At 40.3% G+C, this 22612-nt stretch overlaps 1 protein-coding gene across 1 annotated transcript in view; it reads left to right on the top strand.

The window, feature by feature from the left end:
- The window catches only part of kcnq1.2 (potassium voltage-gated channel, KQT-like subfamily, member 1.2), a 190658-nt gene that overhangs the window by 30931 nt on the left and 137115 nt on the right, over nt 1-22612 (top strand). Inside the window, exons 8-15 of the mRNA XM_055039879.1 lie at nt 2463-2573; nt 2689-2784; nt 4118-4255; nt 7291-7456; nt 10131-10157; nt 12855-12908; nt 13129-13246; nt 15583-15651. Of these exons, the coding sequence (XP_054895854.1) occupies nt 2463-2573; nt 2689-2784; nt 4118-4255; nt 7291-7456; nt 10131-10157; nt 12855-12908; nt 13129-13246; nt 15583-15651 (779 nt within the window). The remainder of the gene's footprint in view (nt 1-2462; nt 2574-2688; nt 2785-4117; nt 4256-7290; nt 7457-10130; nt 10158-12854; nt 12909-13128; nt 13247-15582; nt 15652-22612) is intronic.

Raw genomic sequence — 22612 nt, 5'->3', positions numbered from 1 at the left:
GCATCTTTGCCTCAAAGAACTTTTAGAGCACCAATATAAAGTGTCAGTTCCCTTAATTAAAACTTTAATAGCGGGGTTGCTACCTTTATGTAACATGGGGTTACAAGGATCACGTCGCTCCTCCCCCGCTATGCGCAGGCTGTTATTTGTGATTTCTTCCTCTTCTTTCTTTTTTTTCTGTTCACAGCACAGAAAAAAAGAACCCCACTGGGATTTGCACTTCTTTGTGGTTTTCAGAAACTGTAAACTCGAGAGTCATGATATGCGCTTACAATAGGTGGGGTAAGGAATGTAAGTGTTGTGTGTGTGCGTTTGATGAAATGACACTGTGCTGATGGGAACCTGCTAAGCTGTTCCACAGCGCATTCCTTCTCTTGGCACAATCTGGACGTTCGGATGTGCAGGTGCACTGCACAGCTGGAGGACGAGCCAATGCTATGATTCATATCCCAAACTCCTTATCCTAAAGCCTCGCTCTCCTCCCGCAGACCGTCTTTTCCTTTTGCCTGTTTCCTGTTGCTGATTGTTAGATTATGGTGCTCATTTCTGTTTACACTCTACAATCGAAACGGGGTCCATTATTAGATTTAGATCCATACGGCGGGTTGCATTGCTGCTGTTATCAATGGTGGACAAAGTACTCAACTCTACTTGAGTAAAAGTATTAACACTTGTCAACATCTAGTTGACTTGTGGTCAAATAGATGATACAAAAAGTCTATGCCACTTGTAAAACTTTCAGCACAAAAGTGCAATAAAAATACTTTCATTCTTCTTTTCTTTTTTTTTTAAGATCTCCCCACAGCTGAAAAAAAAAAGTATATATAAAAAAAAAACAAAAGTAGAGAAACAATTTTCTTCTGCCCCCAAATATCAACACAGGTACGTAGAACCATACCAGCACCAAACCAGTGCATCCATATGACCACAGCTGCACTGGTTTCTCTGCTGCTGGATTCTGTCTGAACGAAAGCGGGAGCTCAGCTTAACGAGGATGAAGTCATTTCAAATCTCAGGTGTGAGCGGCGACTGTGATTGGTTCCCCTTTTTGTGAGGAGCACAGCAATGTGATTCAAGAGAACTAAATTAAAAAACGCACATACACAATGTGTCAGAACAACCAAAAAAAACAATCAGTGTGTGGGGTAGATCTGTGGAGTGGATTAAATGATGAGCTCAAACAAACTACAAATGTAAACCAGCTTTAAAGAACCTGGACAAAACTGAACTGATCGGAAAATACGGGCCAAAATTGGGCCTTGTGGATGTGAATAATGTGTGAATAACGGTGCAGTAAGTGACCAGAATGTGAGGCCTATCTGGTGTGGAGACTTGAATGATTTTATGTTGATGAGAGGCACAGCAAATCATAAGATTTCTTTTTAATATTCTGTCTGCTCCGTTTTGAACAAATTGTGCAAAATTGCATGTCAGCTGGCATTACTATTTGTCTCACATTTATTTATTTTTTTCTGTTGGAGGAATCAGATCCCCACTCTGAAATCATGGCAGTGGCTGTCAGCGTCACATTAAACCTCAATATTTACATTAAAGTCTGTACGCTGTAGGGGACAAGGCCCTGTACATAATTTTAACACCAGCCCTCTGACGTGTGTGCGTGGGTGTGTGTGTGTGTGAGTACGTGTCTGTGTGTGCGTACGTGTGTGGCTTTGAAGCAGTTCTGGCCCCACACTCTCCAATCTGAATGAAAGGACCTATTTTGTGAATAGAGCATTCCACTCTTATGTCAGGAGGACATTATTTAGTCATCGGATTTGTGGATGAGTGATTAAATCCCCCCCGGAGCTCCGCCCAGTCCCAACATACACCAGCCCGCCTCTCCCGCCTCCTCTCTTTCTTTCTTTCACCCTCAGAGCTCTTTAAAGTATCTCACCTTACATCAGCTGCTTTGTGTCGGCGGCGCAGCGGTGGCTCGCCCGGCGATGCCCCACAGACACCCACGCTAAGCCGAGCGCACTCTGAATGTGTCAGAACTGGCTCGGCTTTCAGAGCGGGGCGGACATGTGAGCGCGAGAGCTATTTGTTTTCCCTCCTCAGCCCTGCAAATTCCTGCACTCAGTGAGGATTAGTGGATGGGAATCTCATTCCCCCCTGGAGAAGAAAGAAACCCAAATGCCTCTGCAATCGTTCAGACAGTTGTGGGGCAACTCCACAATGACCGATGAACTTCTTTATTGTCTGAATCAAGTTTTAGGGTCTTTGAAAGACTGTTTTATAGCATTTCCATTTAATTAAAATGAAAGAGGATTTAATATAGCTGTTTTATTTGACATTAAAGTTTCATTTTAAACGAGACCTCTGCAGTAAATGTGTAATAATTCACCAGAGGAAATCCCAGCTTTCATTCTCATTAACACTTTATGAGTCGGATTGGGGTTTTTGTTTTGGATAACCGTGGTTGGTATGAGAAAATCTCAAATCTTTTTTTTTTTCCCTTTCAGGTGACAGTCACCACCATCGGATATGGAGACAAAATTCCTCAGACGTGGATAGGGAAGGCCATTGCCTCCTGTTTCAGTGTCTTCGCTATCTCTTTCTTCGCTCTACCTGCTGTAAATACAATTTTATCTAGATCATATGCAGTTTTGCATGTGGATGTATTATGTACTTGCTTCTCGCCTCTAAATTCAAAGTAAAATATTTGAATATTGAACTTTTCCGGTTTAGGGGATTTTGGGTTCAGGATTTGCCCTCAAAGTCCAGCAGAAGCAGCGACAGAAGCACTTCAACAGACAGATCCCTGCTGCGGCCTGCCTCATCCAGGTAATCGCCCTGGAATCCTGCACTGCTTTCTCCTTAAACAAGTGGAAGTGTTTTTATTTTACATGTATCCGTGTTAAATGTAATTTCTTACCAACAATTTTTTGCCAGTCAATTTAAATCCAAAGCTGAAACAAAAATTAAATAGATTCTTATTGATACAGAGTGGAAGATTCAAACAAATTTGAAGGTGCTTGAATAATAATAATAATAATAATAATAATAATAATAATAATAATGAATAATAATTAATAACTATGCATTTCAAAACACCCACCCAACGACACTTTATAACATTAAAAACACACAATATGCAGTAAGAAAAATGGCTATCCCAATGCAAAACCATGAATTAACTAAAAAGTTAAAGTGAGAAGGCTAACTTCAACAGATGAGTTTTGAGTTGAAGCATATTGTGTTTAGACTTTTTTACAACTTTATAATTTGCTATGTTCCTTTGTCTTCATTATGAGTAATTGTACCTCCTGTCAGCCAAATCAACTGGAACGCCCCGTCCCCAAAGTCAGATTATACACCCCAAAATGTTTCAAAACGGCGACTTTGAGATCCAATATGGCAGCTCCTTGCCTCAACAATTGTGTGCTGTGGTAAAAATATGCTTATTTTACAAGACACGCTTTTAAGAGTACATCTAAATCAATGCTACTTGTAGCGACTGCAACTCTAAACTGGGCAAATTAAAAATGGTGTGAGAAAACTGCAGCTCTAATAGTATAATAGGTGTAAACAATGGCTACATGGGTTAACCCGAAACTCATCTGTCTGCTGCTTGACTACTATGTTCTGCTTTTTGCTTGTCTATCACAACATGTGTGAAAAGGGAAACTTTTATAAAGCATTGTTCTCTAATTGTGAACAGTGCTAAACCAGTGTTAGCATCAATATGTAAAGATTGGATTTTCTTTCATACTATAAACAATTTTTACCTTTTTTTTTTATCTCACCCACGTTTTTGTTTTTACCTGATGGTTATTATCTCTTAAACTGATCAAAGACACATCACGCAGGGCTCCAATGGATATTATGGCATTTTAGCCAAATGACTCTAAAAGTAATGTATGCCAGCAAATATCTGAACAGATGGTTATCTGACTGGTACACAGTCACAAAGATTCACCTGCTTAGTGGTGGCTTCCTCTCTCTCTATATGAAGTAACCTCCAAAAGAAACTCTTGGTTGTTTGATATTGTGTTGCACGCCGTATTTATTAATGTCGGACATGTTGCTGTACTAGAACGCCGAAGTAGGCAGTTTAGATTTTGTGGCGTTCGTTTGATTTTCCTTTTTGTCGTTTGTGACGACGTGTGTTTTCCAGACACTCTGGAGGTGTTACGCTGCGGAGAAACCAAACGGCTGTGCTGCTACGTGGAAAATGTACGTCTTGACTCCAGAGGGTGTAGCCGCAGCTCAAGCAGACAACGGCAGTCCGAGCATCAAGAAGCTGAACCTAGCGGTAACTGCTTCCTCGCTTCAGTTCATCCAAACTGTTTGTTAAAACTCACATTATGCTTTTCTCCAGAGAGTTCCTCAGAACCAAGCTGAATGATTTTACATTAAAACGTGTTGACGTCAAACGCTGTTGGGTTGCATTACCTCATATTGCATGTGACCCTGACTGTTTGTCTTTTTGTGCTGTTCACCTTTTGCAACAATATTAGCTATACTGTGCGGAGACCATAAAGCATAAAAAGGGCGAGCGAAGTTCCCACTAATAAACACACAAGCTGAGGGACACAATGCTCAGAAAGCACAAATACCCACACACAGCAGCTCCTCCTACCCCAAAAGGCTTGACTCCAGCAGGATGACTCGAGGCCTTTGTCTTCGCCGGACAAAAACCCAGTCAGTTGAGATGATGTCACCACCGCCTTTCTCATGGGAGTAAACCTTTGTCAAGTAGTACAACGACAAAAAAATCTTTGTGTTGCATTGGGCCCACATATATTGGAGAGAATGAAGGCTGCTTCCGCTCTTTTCTGTTTCGGCATGTGACTTTCTCCTCTGTCTTTCCTCCCTTCTGCCTCTTCTCAGTCTTTCAAGATGCTTCCCCAGATTCTCCTGTAACCGACTCCCTCTCACTCTTCTCTCTCTTCTCTGCCATTGTTACGTATATTGATGATAGTTTTCCTTCGCTCTCATTCACAAGTTTTTGCAAAGTGTGTCGCTATCATCTTATTGTTTTGTTTTCTTGTGAACTGTTCTGCACTCTTTCGTAATTTCCATCAACGACTCAAGACATCATTTGTCCATTTAGGCTTAACTGCATGTACATTTGGCAAATTCCCAAGTCTGGCCCAGTCGAGCTCCATTGAAAGGTCACATTTGTAATTTTGACTGTTTGCTTCGCGGATCTGCCTGGACACTGCACGCTCACTGACTCACATGGTACGCAGCTATGATTTCACTCCACTAAACAAGAAATTAAACAGGCAACACTTATATCATCACAGCCTGAGTTCATGATTCGGTAAGACTGGGATGTGTAATGGAAGAAACGCTTTGTGTTAAATCATTGTTGCTGGCACGGCCTGGCCTTTTTACACCAGGGTGGGCGCTGAATAGGTTCAGTTATTATTCTGAGAAAATTTTTGTTGAACACTTTTCCAAACACCTGCAAAATGTCCAAATCAAATGGACTGTGCGTTTTAGTGGGCTGGCTGTTGGACACCAGCAATGGGGAGCAACAGCGGAAAAAACTCCGGAATAGCAGAAAGGAAAACACAAAAGCCCGGGTGCATCTTGACGCGTAGTAACGGCTCAGGCTGGTGGTGATGTAACTCTGCAGAATGTGTTTCTTGGCACTTTTTGGGCCGCAGCAAACTGAGTTTTGCTGCAGATCACAGCGCATCCATCTTCTGATGGCCACTTGCACAAAGATGCATCTTCATGTCACTAAGCGGCAAGCCAATCAGATCACAGGTCTCATTTGTCCTCAACAGGTACCAGATCTCAGTCCAATAGACACCACATCAGCTGCTGTACTCTTGTTCTCCCTTGATTTAGCAGAAGTGTGTGAATCGAGGAGAAACTACATGAAGCGAATAAAAGCAGTGAAAATGCCAATAAGCGTATTTGCTGAAGAAGTCAGATGTTCTGCATATTGATAGAAAAAAAGAAAACCTCTGAGAGAAAGTTACCTGGTGTTTAGATATCAGTCATTGGCGAAATTGAAGAATCCTTCATATCACTATTGTGAATAAATAGGTATGTTTTCTACGTGCTCATTTTATTGGTGTCTTTATTATTAGATTACTTTTAGCTTTAACTTGAAAAGAAAGTTCTTGCCTATATCTTTAACGTCTGCTATGCAACATACTACCTGCTCTTTCTTTACAAATGTGCGCAAAACGTTGTCGATAGTCTCCTGTTGTCGGAAAAACACAATTTTGCAATTCCTGTGTTTCCATTAAGTACGAAATGTTCAAGCTACGAGTCATTAAAAATCTAATATATATCCATAATTTGGCCATCAGTGAGACGTAGGCGTCTTTTCAGGCTTCATACGTCTGTGTGGCTACGTATTCAGTGTTTTTGGGAAGCTGCAGCCAGCAATTTTACAGAAGAGCTATGGATTCAATGCTTTCAAATCAAAGCTATCAGTTCATACTTTATACTTGAATAAAAGTATTGAGTTTCTTAAGGTTCTGTTAAAGTTTTGGAAAGTGCAAAACTTTTATCCGACACTCAACTATTCAATTTCTTAGTCTTTCTCTCTGTGCCAATTACGACTTTACACTTGCAGAGTATCCAAGACAAAACAATATTATGTAGTACACCTTTCTGAGCAGTATTGTTCTAACATTTATGACTCTTCAGCTAAGTATACATCGCTACAGAATAAAGTTCTTGATTATCTATTAAAGTATTTTGGGTGGAGTAATAACTTGTGATTGAATAGTGTTGAGATTCTGCTTTCAGGACAAAAAGCTGAACACTGAACAGATTCTCCAAGGGTGAAACAAGGTACAATTTGGTGATAGAAATCCATCCAACCATCTGTCATGTTTTTCGGCTGTGGAAGGAAGCCGGAGTTTTCCAGAGAGAAACCATGAAGGAAGAACCTGCATCCACAGCTCAGGATTTGACCTAATTGTTGCCAACTGTTCCAGAAATGACTGACTTGGATGTCTTTCTCCTCAGTCAACCTTTTGCAGCTGTTCTGGTGATCATTTTGAGTGTGAAACTACTTGACTTGAATTTTACGCTCCTTCAAACCAGAAATAGATTTGATGTTAGTGTTAATGACCCATCTGTTGCTGTTCACAAGCGAGATCAGTTCAGTGTCTGCAATGACGTGGATGTCTCTTTAATAAGAGAAGAAAGTCAGGGAAAATCATTAAAACATCAAACATGACCTCATCTTGGAACTGCTGTTTTTTTTTTTTTTACTATTAACTCTCTTGGATTTATTACACTGTTGTGATACATAGGTTATTTACAGTTTAATCATAAAGACGGAGGTGACCCGATGTTTCCTCTTTCTGTCAGAAAAAGGGGACTAAAAGACGGCTGAAGTCCAAAGGAACCGGATCTTTGGGTGTTGCCTCAGAGAGGGCCGTGTCCATCCCCCAAATCACCTATGATCACATTGACGACTCAATGGAAAAGAAGGACGTCTCATTTTTCATCGAAGAGCCAAGAGGGACAGCTGAAGGTAAGGCTGTCCTGGAAAAAAATAAGTCTTTCCTGTCATATCACTTTGCTGTACAGTTTAAGCAACAAACTCATATCAAATACTTATTTGTAACATGCTCTGACTGAGCTCCTTTCACTCTGGCAGCTGTTTCAAAGGAAGCCTGCTAACCTTTTTTAAATTGCAATTCTTCCATCAGTCCAAGCGCATGAACTTGCCAAGATTACGCATGAAAGCACCAAATCCCACTTTATTACCGCTTGATTAAACCCAGTCCTTTTGGATCTCTTGACAAGAGATTTGTTTTTTAAACTTGACACCTCGAAATGATTCTCAGAGAGTGTTTAGAAACAGGAACTCACACGGCAGTGCTATTAGCTTTGCTGATTTAACACGGGTGAAACAAAGATTTTCTGGATGAATGCAGTGCCTTTCAGAAGTATTCACCATAAAACCCTCGACCTTTATCGCATCGTGTCACATTACAGCTGCCAGCTTCCATGTATTTTGATGGGATTTTGTATCCCACGCAGAGTAGTCCGCAATGAAGCAATGGAAAGGAAAATGTTACATGATTTTCAAAATCCATCCATTCGTTGACTTCTGTTCATCTGGAGTCAGGTCATGAGGGTGGCAGTAGGGAGGCCTGGCCTTCCCTCTCCCCAGACACTTCCGCCGCATGATGTCTGGGCTCTTTCCTTTGAGATGGGGTGTGACTCAAGAGTAGAGCCGCTGCTTCTCCATGTTGAGAGGAGCCAACACGGATATCCCAACCAATCAGGCTTCTGGGTTTAAAGGGACACTCAGTAAAAGGGAGAGAAGTTCCAAAAATGACTCTGGCTGCTGAAAAACCTCTGAGTCTTTCACTGAACAGCTTTATTTGTGATAAGATTAACACAGATGGACTATATTTACTAATTGGATAACCTCCAAAACAGGAGTTTACTGAGGAATATCAGATTAAAAGGGGTTGGATGCAAATCCGCACCAAACCCTTTGGACATTTTTTCATCCACGACACAATATTACACATCTTTTTGTCAGTTCAAGTTTGTGATGGTAAAACAACAGGTTCAGTGGGTGCTTCTGTAAAGCACATTTAGACATTAAATGACGTCATGCGGCCTTGGGAATCCATGATCTCAGCAAAAAAGTGTTGTTACGCTCTGAGGGGAATTTGGTGTTCAAAACAGCCTCATTGTGAATGGCATGTTTTTATGGCACTTCAGAAATGCTTTGCACACAGGTTGTGCTTTTGTGTTGTTGAAATTATTTTTGAAAAACCTCGCACACACCTATTCATTTTGAATGAATAGCTAGGTGTGTCCAATCTTTTGGCCGCTACCGTGTGTTTATGTCTTCGGCGGAGTCAGAACAAAAGCTTAGAAATAGAGTTGCTGGCGGTAAAAGAGTAACAATAATGGATTGAGTTGGTTTCTCACCACTGGAGAGTGAGAAAACAGGCGTGGAGAGCAGTTTGAGCCTCTGTGGTGTTTTACATTATGATGGGAGAAGCTGTTATGGGATGGCTCCTCATTTTCACGCAGTAAACAGAGACCCTGTCCTCCTCCATTTGGAGCCAAGATGGCTACCAGGTGCCTCCCTTAAGCCACATGGAAACCATTACTGCTTCAGTGGTAATTAGAGGTCATAGTTACAAGCTCTTTACGGTTTCTGTCCCCCCACCCCGCCACCCCTCGTTGGCCACAGACACTCATCAGGCTTAAATGGAGACTACTTTAAAATCCCAGCTTGTCAAAGTTACAAGTGGGAATTTCTTGTAATCCCGTTTACAGTTTACCAAGGCAGTCACATCAAAGCCGATGTGTTTATGACAGCACACATGGCAAACATTGATCAAAGAGTATTAAATCAACAGTTTGATCTGTGTGTGTCTAATTTCGGGATGATTTAAAATGTACATGCAGACAATGTACGGCGGATGGCGGGGGCTCGTTGGGGGGTGGTTTGGCTTCCTGTGTTAAAAGCCATCCCAAGCAAATTAAGTGACCCAGATTCCAGGTTAATAAACAGAGTTTATGAGTTTTTCCTGTCAAAGTGCGCTGTCATAAAAAAAGCTGCAGTGACATAAACCTGACAAAAAGGCAAACCATCACTATGAGAGCAGCTACCAGCACCAGGAAGAGCTTAAGTTTTCCGCTTAATTGGGTGGATCTTGGAAAATGAGCAGACAGCGCGGTTGCATGGGAAAGAAGCAATGAAATTCAAGAGACGTCAAATCGCTTAGACAGCACATAACATCCTGTCTTTATCTATGTGGAATTTCTCGTGTTCGTGTAAGAAATGCTCCACAGTCATCAGTAAAGAAGTGAACATGACAAACTGAGGGGAAGATGCCATAGTCTGCAGCCTGCAGTCTGTAATTATAATGTACGAGTTGAACATGGGGTTCGTGTCATCAATGAATACATCACCGAATCTAAAATAGTTTTCAAACATGGTACATGGAAATAACAAATTTCTTTCAACAACTGTATGCAAATTTAACTGAGTAGGAAGGCGACTAATCACTGACTTGTATTGACTTTAAATATTTAAAGTCCTAAATATTTAGGACTTTGAAAAGTCCTAAATATTCAATGTTAGTTAGTTAGCTGGCTTTTTTTTTTTTTAAAGGAGATTGACCTTTTCTCATACCTTGTTATATCTTCCTTATGTTTGCCGTTTTTTGCAGGGATTACCAGGACGTTCAGGAAAACAGGTGAGTTCTTCGACCAACCATTAAATGAGACATATTTGCTACAAAGCCCAGTGCCTTGCAAAAGTATTTCTACCCCTTTAGCTTCACTGTGTTCTGATAGAATTCATGCAAAATTCGCCAAAACGATAGATAATCTTTACATTTCCTATTGCAAAGCTGAAGTGTGTGCCATGCATATGCAATTAGCAACCAAATAAAGACACTTATAAGTGTCTTCCTTGTATAGCCTATAGTTTAGTCTCGTAAATCCAGATGTTTTGTGAAGGCCTCAGAGGTTTATTTGTGAATATTAGCGAATACACGGCATTGTGAAGACGAAGGAAAACAGCAGACGGGTCAAGGATGATCGTCAGAGATGGAAAAAGAACGACACAACTCTCCAAAAAGATCCTTAGCTGAAAGGCCAATTCAGTGATGCAGTCATTAAATTATTCTTGTTTTTTTTTTGTCTATCCCTAGAAAGTAAACTAGAGATAAAAAAAAAATAAGACGCAAGGAGAGCGTTCTCATATCTGAGAAACAACCAACCAATAGTTTTGAGCAGTTGACTGTTTATATCTGCGCAAAGTTGATGGAAGACCTGCCTTAAAATACTTGCAGTTGTAATTGCTGTAAAAGGCAAAACTTTTTAATTTGTGAAAGAAAAAAAATCCTGTGGGGTCTGAATAGTTTGACGTGACTGCTAGCATCAAATTAATGCTCTAGGTAACCCGGCCTTCAGGTTCTTATTTACGACTTCTCTCTGCTATTTCTTGTCAAGTTAAAGCACAACTTGTACGAGTGACGCAAAAATACTTTTCACTGTTGGCCAAGGGGCCACTTCACGAAGTACTTGTATTTTCTATTAAAAATCCGACTGTGTTAATCATTAGCCAGCCTGTCCCTTTAATGTGGCCCAGACTGTATTTCAATTAGACTTACTGGCTGGCTGAGCCTTTGTCCTCAACCAGACCAAACCAGAGCCAAACAGAGACACTCTCAAGCGCTGGTCCCAAGTTGACCCGGACTGTTTTCTTTACTCGGTGCCCTGCCAAGAGAATGGGTGAGCGACGGGACTTGCGTGGCTAGATATGGACCGAGTCCTCGGGGAAACGGAGCACACACAGGCTGGGACGCTAGAGAAAGGTAGAGAGGTGGGGAGTGAGGGGAGATGTAGAGTTGATAAGCTGCTATTGTGGAGCTGCAGGGGTTAGAAATGAACGGCTCATTGTCTCCTTTTAGTCATTCCACTTATCTGTCTGGCTCAGACCAGCTCCCCCTGTCTGAGAGAATAACTCAACGCAGTGCAGTTTCTCTATCTCCTCATCATTTTCCTTCTTGTTTTTCTTTCACTGGATGGTCAAATCAACCACTTATCAAATTCCAGTCGTTTTTAGGCTCTAAAACAAATTCACAACCACATGAAATGACCCCCCCAAGGCAGCTCTGGTTTTATTTGGATATTCTACCTATTCTCTTACTTCCACTTCCGTTCTCATTGCCCGTCTCCACCTCCACATTTGACATTGTCGGGCAAACGGATGATGGAATACAAGTGGCTTTGAAAGGCTTTTACTTGAATTGGAATGGTCATTCAGTACTTGGACGCAGATTTGCCTCGCCATTCTTTATCACAATGGAGGCTTGGTGCTTTGGAGGAGAGACACGTCAAACTCTGCTGACAGTCTGGCTGCAGGTCAAGACCCGGCTACACATGTTGTTCTTTGCTGTTGTTTTTAGCCGCCCCAGTCGGCCAGCCAGCTGCACTGCTGAAGTGGAGCTCTACAGTTCCTCTCTCTCTCTCTTTCTCTCTCGGATCAAGACTTCTCTGAATAAACCTGAACTTTTCACTTTTTGTCGCATCACAAACGTGAATTTCTAACGTAATTCTTATATTCTGTCATACACTGATGCACAGTGAGTCATCACCGAGGAGATGAAGGAAATGATTTATGTTTTTTGTTTGATCGTTTTTACAAATAAAAATCTGAAAAGTGTGGTGTGCATTTACATTCAGCCCTGATCTGTGAATAATTTCATCTCGGTATAAATCAAGCTGTTCTAAGGCCTCGAATGTGTTTTATAGAACAATGCCAAAAAATGGTAACTCTGGGGGAGCTGCAACTGCTGTTTTGTTGAGTACTTCATAAATGTGGCCTTAAAGGGCCTGTACCATGTAAAATTTAGTTTTTTTTTTTTTTTTTTTTTTTTAGCTTTTCGTCATATGACAATGTTACTCCCTCATCAAAAACAGACCTGGAGTGTTGCTTTCTTGCATGTTTGAGAAATCCTTTAATTCCCCGTGGAAACTATTCAATTGCACAAAAGCAACTAGGTGGTGGCAGCGTTATGCTGTGTGGGAATGTTTTACTTCAGCAGAAACCAAACAGTTGATCCAAACATATGATGACATTTAGGTAAATGCAGATAAATCCTGGAAGAAAACCTTTCTAGAGACTGAAAAAGACTTGAAACTGTGGCCGGAATTTACCTTGACCCTAAAATCACAGCAACAACAATTTTATTGAATTGTTTAGATCGAAGAGTATTAGTGTGTTGGACTTGTTTTTTCAACACCGCAATATAAATCCAGCTGAGAGTCTGTGAAAATAATGTGACAAAATGTGAAAAAGTCTTAAATTTGGGTGAATGCGTTTGAAAGTTTTGGGGCGTATTTTCTAATCGACTTTCCTTCCTTTATGTGTTCCTCACTTTTAGGCCCTCCTCACCACTCTTGGTCATCTTTCACTCTGAGCTGCCCTTCTTCCCCAGGTACCCTTTGTTTATCTGCCTTATTCCACTTCTCTTATTTATATTACAACTAACACCAGCTGAATTATCTCAGTTCCTTCTGATGCTTCATTTATGTTAATTGGAACGCACAAGTCGTCTTTATCCAGCAACTTGTCCACCCGGGCTATTGACGCTGTTTCAACATTTTCCTGGCTACTTTCCAACTGGTAACTTTATCTCATGTCTTTGTCCCTTACAGTAAAGGGGAGTGGCAATAAAAGTGCGTCCATAGACATCTCCCGCGCCAACAGCCTAACCGATGACCTAGATGACATGAGTGAGGATATTCCCTTGGCGGTGGTCACCAACAAGAACCAGTAAGCCTCCAAAAGTTCACCCCCAGCCTCACCCCCTTCACAAAGCGTCACCCTCTGCTGATCTCCATTATCTGATTCATTTTAGTCTGATTTCCCTCCTGGTTGTAGTGCCTGGAGTTCCTTTGTCAGAGCGGAGAGCCACTTTAGCTGCTTTCCAAATGAAGCTGTTTTGTTGAAGTCTCTTGAGGGTTAAAGAGACTCTCGAGGGGCCAAGGCCATATCAGGTACAGAGGGCTGTGAAGGGGATTATCCCTTCATTCTTGAGGGAAACGGTGAATGGGTTGTAGAACATGTTATGGTACAGATGGCTTGTCATCACATGCCCTCACTGAACTCATTGTTGTTTGCTGTGTGAATGCAGAATGAATGCTGATGCTCGCCCTCCCTCCCACTGACCTGGTCATTCAAATGGGTTTCACTGAGGTGAACCTCTGCGTAATTAGATTTGGTTTGCTTCCTGTGTTGTCGCATGCTGACTACTTTGGTGACTAAGTCTCAGTCATTCACTAAGCATCTATCTTTTCAGAGGTTTTGACACCAGTACTTTAACATTGTGAATGGATGAAAAGAAAATGTGACAGGAAATGCTCTGTTTTCCTTAAAGATCTATTGAAAAATTTGTGCCCTACACATTATTTGAGAGCCGAAAATTATGCACAGTGTTTTGTATTATATATCAGCAAAAAACATGATTAGTGTGATTAGTCTGCATGGCTAGCATGACTGACAATTGTGTGTATTCTATGTTGACCCTTACCTTGATGGAAGACACTTCTAGTCCACCAGACTTTTATTTACAACCAACCAAACACTGATAAGGTGTTGACAGACAGGAAACATTCAATGGCAGATTTGTTTTTTGGAAAAGACAGAAACTGTCGTATGAAAATAGCGAAGGGATGAATGGACCAGGTTGAACACAAATTGACAGATTTGTCACATTTGTTGTGGAGAAAAGTTGCATGCTGGTGTTTTTCATCCAAAATGTTTTTGCATGCAACTGCACGGTCACTGTTTTTTCAAGAAATAATACAACGCTGCAGACCGAGCATACAAAAATGAGCCTTTTTTCAAATATAAAGACAAATGTAAATGTAAAATTTTTATATATATATATATATATTTTAGACCAACTAAAAAAAAAATATATATATATATAGCTGTCCTAACAATTAGATAAACTATAATATAATATGTAACCATAATATAATATGTGACTTTGGAAACAAAGTCTACAAATCACACCGCCTTTGCAGTGATTTGTAGACTTTGTTTCCAAAGTCACATATTATATTATGGTTACATATTATATTATAGTTTATCTAATTGTAGGACAGCTTTTAAACTTTTCTTGAACAGGTGTGAAATTCAGTCTCATATCTTTCTTGTCCCCTGATTTGGACTCTCATGGCCCTGAAAGAAGCTTTTTTGTGAGCAGTCTTGGTTTGCACAAGCTCTTTAAGTAATTTTTTTTTTCTTTTCAAATATTTGTTGAAACTGCTGCTGTGTTGTGACAGTATGGTATAAGACAGGTAGTCTGAAAAAAATCAAGTTTTCCCAGTGCTCCCAGTTCTAACTAGCAATAACCAATCAGAGCCAGGGGGCGTATCGTAGTGTCGTCAATCACCCTCTGTGTGATCTCCCTCACTTGGTCTCTGCTGCGGTGCAGCTAATGGAGCCTGTTGTGAAATTTAAGAAATATTTAAACTTTAAATATTTCTAATTTGAAACATTTCTAATTTGTGTTTTTTCACATGTCAAATTTGCTTTATTGTTTAAATTACAATTAATACCTTTAAAAGTACTTGCCCTGTATAATTTTGAAAAAAAGCTCACTTTTATTGTCTGTTGTTGTATTTCTGATGCCATTTATTCATCCTGGAGGCCATTTGTACTGCAACATAACTACTTTGTTCAAACTACATCGGCAGAGAACCAATCAAATACAGTTTTATTTGCCTCTTGTTATTGTTTAGGAATACTGATTTCTTCCCTGGGATCTCTGCATTGATGTTTGTTGTTTCGTATTATTTGCTCTAAAGCTCCAAACCCTCTGACTGCCTTTTGAACCTACTATCAAATCTGTAACTCATTCTTTATCACTCTAACTGCTTTGTAACTCAGTTTCAACTAATCCTTCCGGACTAATAAAAACGACAGTGACATACCGAGTAACATCCTCTGCGTCAATCGTTAGTGCCCCATACATTCTAACAAAATGTCTACTTTACTTGGTAAAGAGACTAATTCCAAACCAAACTAATAAAATAACTAACAAAATCAAGCACAATGTAAAGCAGTCATGAGTCGGAAGATGCCTTTTTTCTGTCTTGCAGTCGGTTGACCTGCCCCTCCATGGCATTGGTTCAGGACTCTTTATCCACACATCAGTTAAATTCTTCAAGGTACTGTACTGGGCTTTACCAACATTGGTTGTTTCTTGTCCTTTTCTTGTTCTTGTCCTAGTAGAAAAACTTACACATTGAATCTTTGCCATCAAATGTCCATCGGTCTCTTCCCAAACGTCCATGATTCATTTACATATGTCACGGTCTGACGAAGCCCATCTTGCATTAAGTATAGGCACTGTGATGTTCAGGCAACATTCTGCAGGGACGCTTTGAGTCCTGCCATCTACATGGATGTTACGTTGATGCTTTCCACTTACTTTAGCATTGCTGGAAACCATTTAGACCCTTTTAAGGAAACTTGTCCTCCAGACTTCCCAGATCTCAACAGCCAAGTCAAGCATTTGTGGGATGTGCTGGACAAAACAGTCCTTTAACAGAACCTTCACCTCGTTAGCCTTAATGAGCAGCGGTTAACATCCTGATGTCGGATGCCACAGCACACCTTCGAGGCTCAAAATGACATAACTGAACTTTCTATATTACAAAAATTGCACTGTCACTATACTATCATAAGGCTAATCTATTCTAATGTGCTACATTTGGTGTTATTGTCAATCTCTCTTAACATGACTTCTGTGACTGCCTGCATGACTTATGGGGGTGTATTGCTCTCACTGTTTATGTGAAACAAATCATAAGCAACATGAAGAAAGATTTATGATCCGCTTGTTAAAGGTGTGGCCATTTTTAACTACCACTCCTTACCCCTTTAAATTATATCCCAGGGGTACATGTAGGGTTTGAGTTTGGGCGTTGAAAAGGTTTTTATGAACTTGTTACAGTACGAAGACTTGATTCTTCTGATGTCGTTTGGCTTTTATTAGGAAAAATGTTTAGATTCCTACGGCTAAAAAGATGGCCGATGTATATTTGTATGCTATGCAGGGCTATTGTGCCCCCAAACTCCAAAGCCTGTGATTTAGGCCTCGCTGGGCACTCCCATAACAGCTGGTTTGTTTTGCCCTCGGTGTCACGCCACTAAGGACAGCGCTGTTATTTGGCATCCTTATCTGGATCTCTGCAGACAGCTCCCGGATCCACCCATGCTGCCTGAGGCTCCTTGCATGCACACTCTCCATATCGCTTTTCTGTTATTTTCTATTCAAAGAAACATCCCAGGGTTTTATCCACACCTTCCATCTGCAATGTAAATTTGCCTTTCAGGGTTTATGTTCCTGCCTGTTCAAAACAGACTTTGGACTACAGCGCTGGCATCTCTGTCACTTTAGTTTGTCCGTGACAGCACACAAGCCGGAACATTCCACTGTTTGTTTGGCTTCGCTGAAGACGCTGCCCCCAACCCCACCCCAATCCTCCATAATAAAAAAAAAAAAAAAGGAGAAACTTTCATGTGTGTGTGTTAACCCACAAGCAAGAGAAGCATCCATACAGCTGGCTGTGATGTCTCTGGGCTTCTGAGGAAGTGGGGCTGGGCAGCTTCCACACACAAACTTTGATTTCACTCCCCCCCTGAACCTAAAACACACACATAAGTATGCTTATCTTCCCCTGAGAAAATAAGTCTCCCTTACTTGCCTCCTCGTTTATTTTGAATCATCTTCCTTAGATTAATTGAATTGTCTAAAATATGTGAATTAAAAAAAAGAAAAAAAAACACACAGAGATGCATAACAAAAACACAGAGTACATAGTTGTCAACATGGTACTTCCCTTTTTTTCCCATTATAAACACTTCCTTCGCCGTTTGTTTACCTACTCCTGCGCAAATGAGGGTTGATCTTGGTCCGGTTCAGACAAGCACTGGTTTCCCCTGATTGTGTGCATACATCAGAGTGTGTGAGAACTAAGTGGTTTGACGTTTGTTTGGTTTGATGCAGCGTGTGTATGCTTATACAGAACTTTGACGATGTCAATTTTTAAGATTTAGATGTTTATTGACATCAACATTGTTGGAGTGTGAGTAAATATTTCCAACACACATCTCTGGCCGTAAACAGAGGAAGGCCTTGTTTTTACTGATTGCAGTGTTTGTGTTCTTGGTCTTACTTTATTCCTTTTTTTTGGTCTCTTGCTGTTTTGCTCTCTTTTTCATAGATTCTCTTGTGTCTATTTAACATAAAGATATTACAGCAACTCTAACCCTACCCTAATGTATTTTTTTTTTTTGCTAATACAGTCTTTAGCAAACTTTTATTTTGAAGTATGACTGGAAGTGGCTCTTGAGTTGTTACTTTTGTTGCTAACCTAGTAAAACTTGCACAGAATGCTGGGTTATATAAACCCTGGCCCACTTATGTGGCAAAAACATCGACAGACAGGATGTGAATGATATACAGTGCTATGCTAACCGCTAATGGTTAGCATTTAATAACATGCTACTGGTTTGGAGCATTTCATAGCTAAAATTCAAATTGTCATCTGGTTTGCTGCATCTTCTTCTTGCTGAAATAAAAATGCAGTTTGCTTAATGAGTTTGGGCTGCATTTGATTTTATATAGTTCAAAGTCTACAATGGTTATTGTTATGGTTCGCCAGCTGTGGTAGCGCTGGTGTTGTTAGGGCTGCTTTTAGTGTCACTCAGGAAAAAAATGTTATTCATTTGCATATCTCAGCGTAACCTAAAACACTGTTAAAATCCTGTCTTTTGAACTGTCCAGCACCTCGTATCATTACAACCTTGCCATCCAAATCCTCCTTTCCGGCTTAATTACAATGTCTTGCTGCAGCGGGTCAGTAAAGGGTGTCGTCTTGTGACCCGAGGCGGTCGACCCTTTGTCTCCTGCTGGGTGTGGTCAACCTCTTTGGCCCTTTGCTCTTTTTCGTGTCCTCCAGGACCCATAAAAACCAACATGTTGCACCTGCAGGCTCCTCTCTTAATTAGCTCCCCCTCTCTCAAGCAAGCAGGACACAAACAAAGAAAAGCCACTGCTACACCGCGGGAGTCTTTCCAGGCGGACACACATGCATCATGGCCGCTCTCCTTTGAGAAGGAGGCTCTCCACTAAACAATCTTTTGTCAAAAGCTTCGAGCAAATTGACTTTGTGTTTGTGGCGGAATGCTTGTCTTGTACGCTGCAATCGAACACTAATGGCATGAACGGATTTCAACAACTGCATTCTGTCAAAGGAAGCAGCTGTAATTGGGGTCTTTTTTGTAAATTGTGAATGTTGTCACATTGACGAATGATTTCGAAAGAACTTACCCCAAGTCTAACCTCTTCCTCCTCCCTCCTCCCCCGTTTTCATCCCAACTTTATACTCCAGAACCTCAAGTAATAGAAGTTATGTTGTCGCTAAATATTTAGTGATCTACTCTTTGGTACTTTTATATTTATTCCCATATAAATATATTTGACAAAGACATAGATTCAAAACTAGAGGTTTTCAGGCCTGCAGCAAAAATAAAAATAAAGAAAAAGAAAAGGAAGGTCAGACATGACAAAGATGTAGAATTATTAAAGAAAATAACCTTTTCTACCCTCGCTCATGTAGCTTACCAAAGGCAGCATGAGTCCTCTGTTTTGATTCGTCAAGCAAGCCAATTTGCATACTGCTATCCCCTGCTATCTGCCATATTTCTGCACGAGATTTACGATGCAGATTGCACTAAATACATGCAGATGCAGACACGCCCTTCAGCTCCAACACATGGGAGCAATTTGCACCTACTTTTGTGACAGATTGCAGCCGTCTTCTCTTTAGCCACAAACACAGCAGGTGCAAACGTGATCAAAGACGTGAAGGAAGAAAACAAGAGAAAATCTTAACAGACAGCACAAGGTCCTGACAAGATCCAAGTCCTGACTGTGTCAAAGAAGTATCGCAGGTTTTAAATCAAGACGGTGTTAATGCCCCGCTCTAGGTCACTTTCATTTGAAGATCAAAAAGCATGGATTGAATTTCAAAATGTGTCAGATTACCAAATTGTCACAGGCTTTGAAACTACGTGCTGTAGGAATCTGGGAAATGTTCCCAGAATAAGAAGGAAAAAAGAAAATTTGCATGTGATTACATCCTGTTATATTCACTAAATGAATGCAGCTGGGCTTCTTTGTGGTTAGTCATTTAATCTTCTTCAGATGATCATATATTGAACACAAGAATGGGAAAAGTATATGTAAATCTGACAAAAATTAAGTATTCATTTAATTTTATTGGGATTTTCTGTGATAAGCCAACACAAAAACAATGATTTGTTGTGAATCGGGAGGAAAGTGATTTACAAATGTAAAAAAAAAAAAAGACCAAAAATAAAAATCTAAAAATGTATTTTAACTCAGCCCTCTAACTACACTGTCCACTGCAATTTCTGCAAATTGACACTGAGATTTTTGCTCATTCTTCTTGTTAAAATATATTTTTGAAAACCTTTCACATATTCTCAATCTAAGCTGAGTCTGGACTTTGACTAGGCTCCGCTTACACGTTTAGAGTTTTTGTGCTGCTAGACGGTAAAAATCTACACCAGTCTCAGATATTTGCTTCCCCTTTAAGGTTTTTCAGGCCTGACTAACCCATCTTCCCTATTAACACTTCCCACCTTTCCCATGCTACACACAAGCAAAAAACAAAAAGAAAAATAAATAAATCGACATAATTAACAACAATAAAATGAGATTTCAAACGCTGCATTTCTAATGTTGCACATTTTTAAAGCCGATTATTCTTTTCCTTCCCCTTAAAAATTATGCACTACTTCGTGTTGGTGTGTCAACATAAAACCCCAATAAAATCTATTAAAGTTTGTGGTTGTATTTCGGCAAAATGTGGGAAAAATTAAGGGGGTATGAATAATCCTGCGAGGCGCTGCAGCCGCCACATTTGCTGCAGAGGCTTTGGTTCGTCTCAGCAGCACTTCTGGCTCCGTCAACACTTGCAAAAACGAGCCCAGGGTGCACAGACTAATGGACTGAAGTGAACCCATCGCGCATGCATGCTGGTTTGGTAAGCATCCCAGTGTGCAGTGCTGCAGGCGCAAGTCCAAAGTCAGCATGAATAAGTACTCCTGAACGAGGCCGGCCTGACTGGCGTTCACAGCTGCAGTGAGCGAAAAATAGACAAACAAGAGCTGGATTCATAACTCAGAGTTTTTGGAGGATCTGACATCGATTCAGTGCAAAAAGTTGACTCTTTTGCGCAGATTGTAACGAATTGAGCTTATGTGTGAGCATAGGAGCGCACATTCGAAATGCACGATAACATCTTCGTCTCTGCCATCTGTTTTGATGAACTCTCCATATAGACTTACACCACCACAGAGGCAAATAAAAACAGAGATAATAGGGAAGTAAAAATAACTCAGGAAATTGCTGTTTTCGCAACATGAATCATGGAGTCTCACAGTGACATCATCTCTGCTTTTTTTCTCTGCCTGGGGCAGAGACGGATTGAGGAAAAGAAGAAAAAACAAAAGTCTCTGGGTTGATTACTGGAGTGCTGTTAACAGTTATTCACTTGCAGAACTAATGTAATGACAATTAGTGTTTTTCTTAGCTGCCTTTGTAATTTATTATTCCTTCTGCTGCTGGCTCATTTTAATTTTGATTATGTTTGCCTTAATGGGCTGCAGCTCTGTGACGCTGAGGTTAAATAGTCATTTAAAGTAATTACCCAGTAGAATTAGAGAAAATTAAACTATTAGTGTGAATGGAAGTCAAGTCGTGGTATAGCTCGGGGAAATTTTCGTCCAGTTGCTACCATGTTTATTGATAAATTCATGGTAACCAGTAGGTGACTTCTGAACGACCTTCATGAAATTAGATTACTTTCTAAATAACAATCCATCAAATTAATATACAGATATTGCTTTTGATGCTTTTTGTTCATAAAATAGTTCCAAAGTCCTATCCGATTGGAAATATTTTAGGATTTCTGTTTTTTTTTGTGTGTTTCTATTAGTCCATGTTACGCCCCTCTCTCACTTTGCTACAAAAGAGAAAACTGGGCTAAATTAATCATCTTTTTCACAATATACTATTTTATTTGAATTACACACATCCTCTGGGAGAGCAGCAAGCAAAAAGATTCTTTAATGGGAAGTTAAAATAAAAAAATAAAATAACACACACGTCCCACATTGCTAAAAAAACAAAAAACAAAAATTTATTGCCCTGTAAAGAAACATTAAAAAATTAGAAGAAATCTGCTGCAAATCCAGACTTCAGAAATCATTCAAACAGGAACAGTGGGATGAAACATGTGGAAAAGCAACACGTTATTCCTCGATTTATAGAAACTTGAGGTCAGGTGGAAAAATAAGGCTGGACTGGAAAGGGTTAAATCACATCCATGACTTGTCCAGGAGGTTGCAAACAAAACCAGACAAACATCTACAACCCTGTAGGCGTCGCTTACCCCAGAGTCAGTGATCATGAATCATCAGCACAATGAGCCTCCTCACATTTACCAAAAAAACATTTATATGACTTTTGGAAAAGTTTGTGGGTTCTTTAGACCATAGACCAAAATGACCTTCTGTTGAAAATGTGTGTTACGTCACATATGTCATAAAATTAACAGACTATTTGAGAAAAACACCGGATGTTAAGACAAACATGGTAGTGGCGGTGATTATCTTGGGCAAACCTGGACGGTTTGCTGTATTTCTAATTTTCTTGCAACCAGAAAATTGTGAAGTCCATGACAGAATGACTGAACAATTTAATGAGGGTTCTGGTCTAGTCAAAGCCTCGTCACATGATTCAAAGGAGATGTTACGGCATAACCTCACATAGTCTGTCCACGATGTAAAATCTGCTGCTGTGGTTGAATTGAAATAGTTCTGCCAAGGAGAGTGGGCCAAAGTCGGTTTTTGAAGTAACTGCTCGCTAGTTAGCTAAATTTTTCTTTATTTCCATTAAAATTCTCACTCACATCAACCTCTGACACGTCTGAACCTGCCTTCTTATTAAGGCTTCATCTTCAATCAGACAAAGCTTAACCTGTGGCTCCAGTTGATGGATTATTCCTGCAATCGGTGGATTATTTTCTGTCC

The sequence above is a fragment of the Poeciliopsis prolifica genome, unplaced genomic scaffold (genome assembly GCF_027474105.1).
Source record: "Poeciliopsis prolifica strain line A6 unplaced genomic scaffold, Auburn_PproV2 SCAFFOLD001, whole genome shotgun sequence".
Classification (NCBI taxonomy): Eukaryota; Metazoa; Chordata; class Actinopteri; order Cyprinodontiformes; family Poeciliidae; genus Poeciliopsis; species Poeciliopsis prolifica.
The sequence above is the reverse complement of the archived record's forward strand: the minus strand, read 5'-3'. Positions and strand labels throughout refer to the sequence as shown.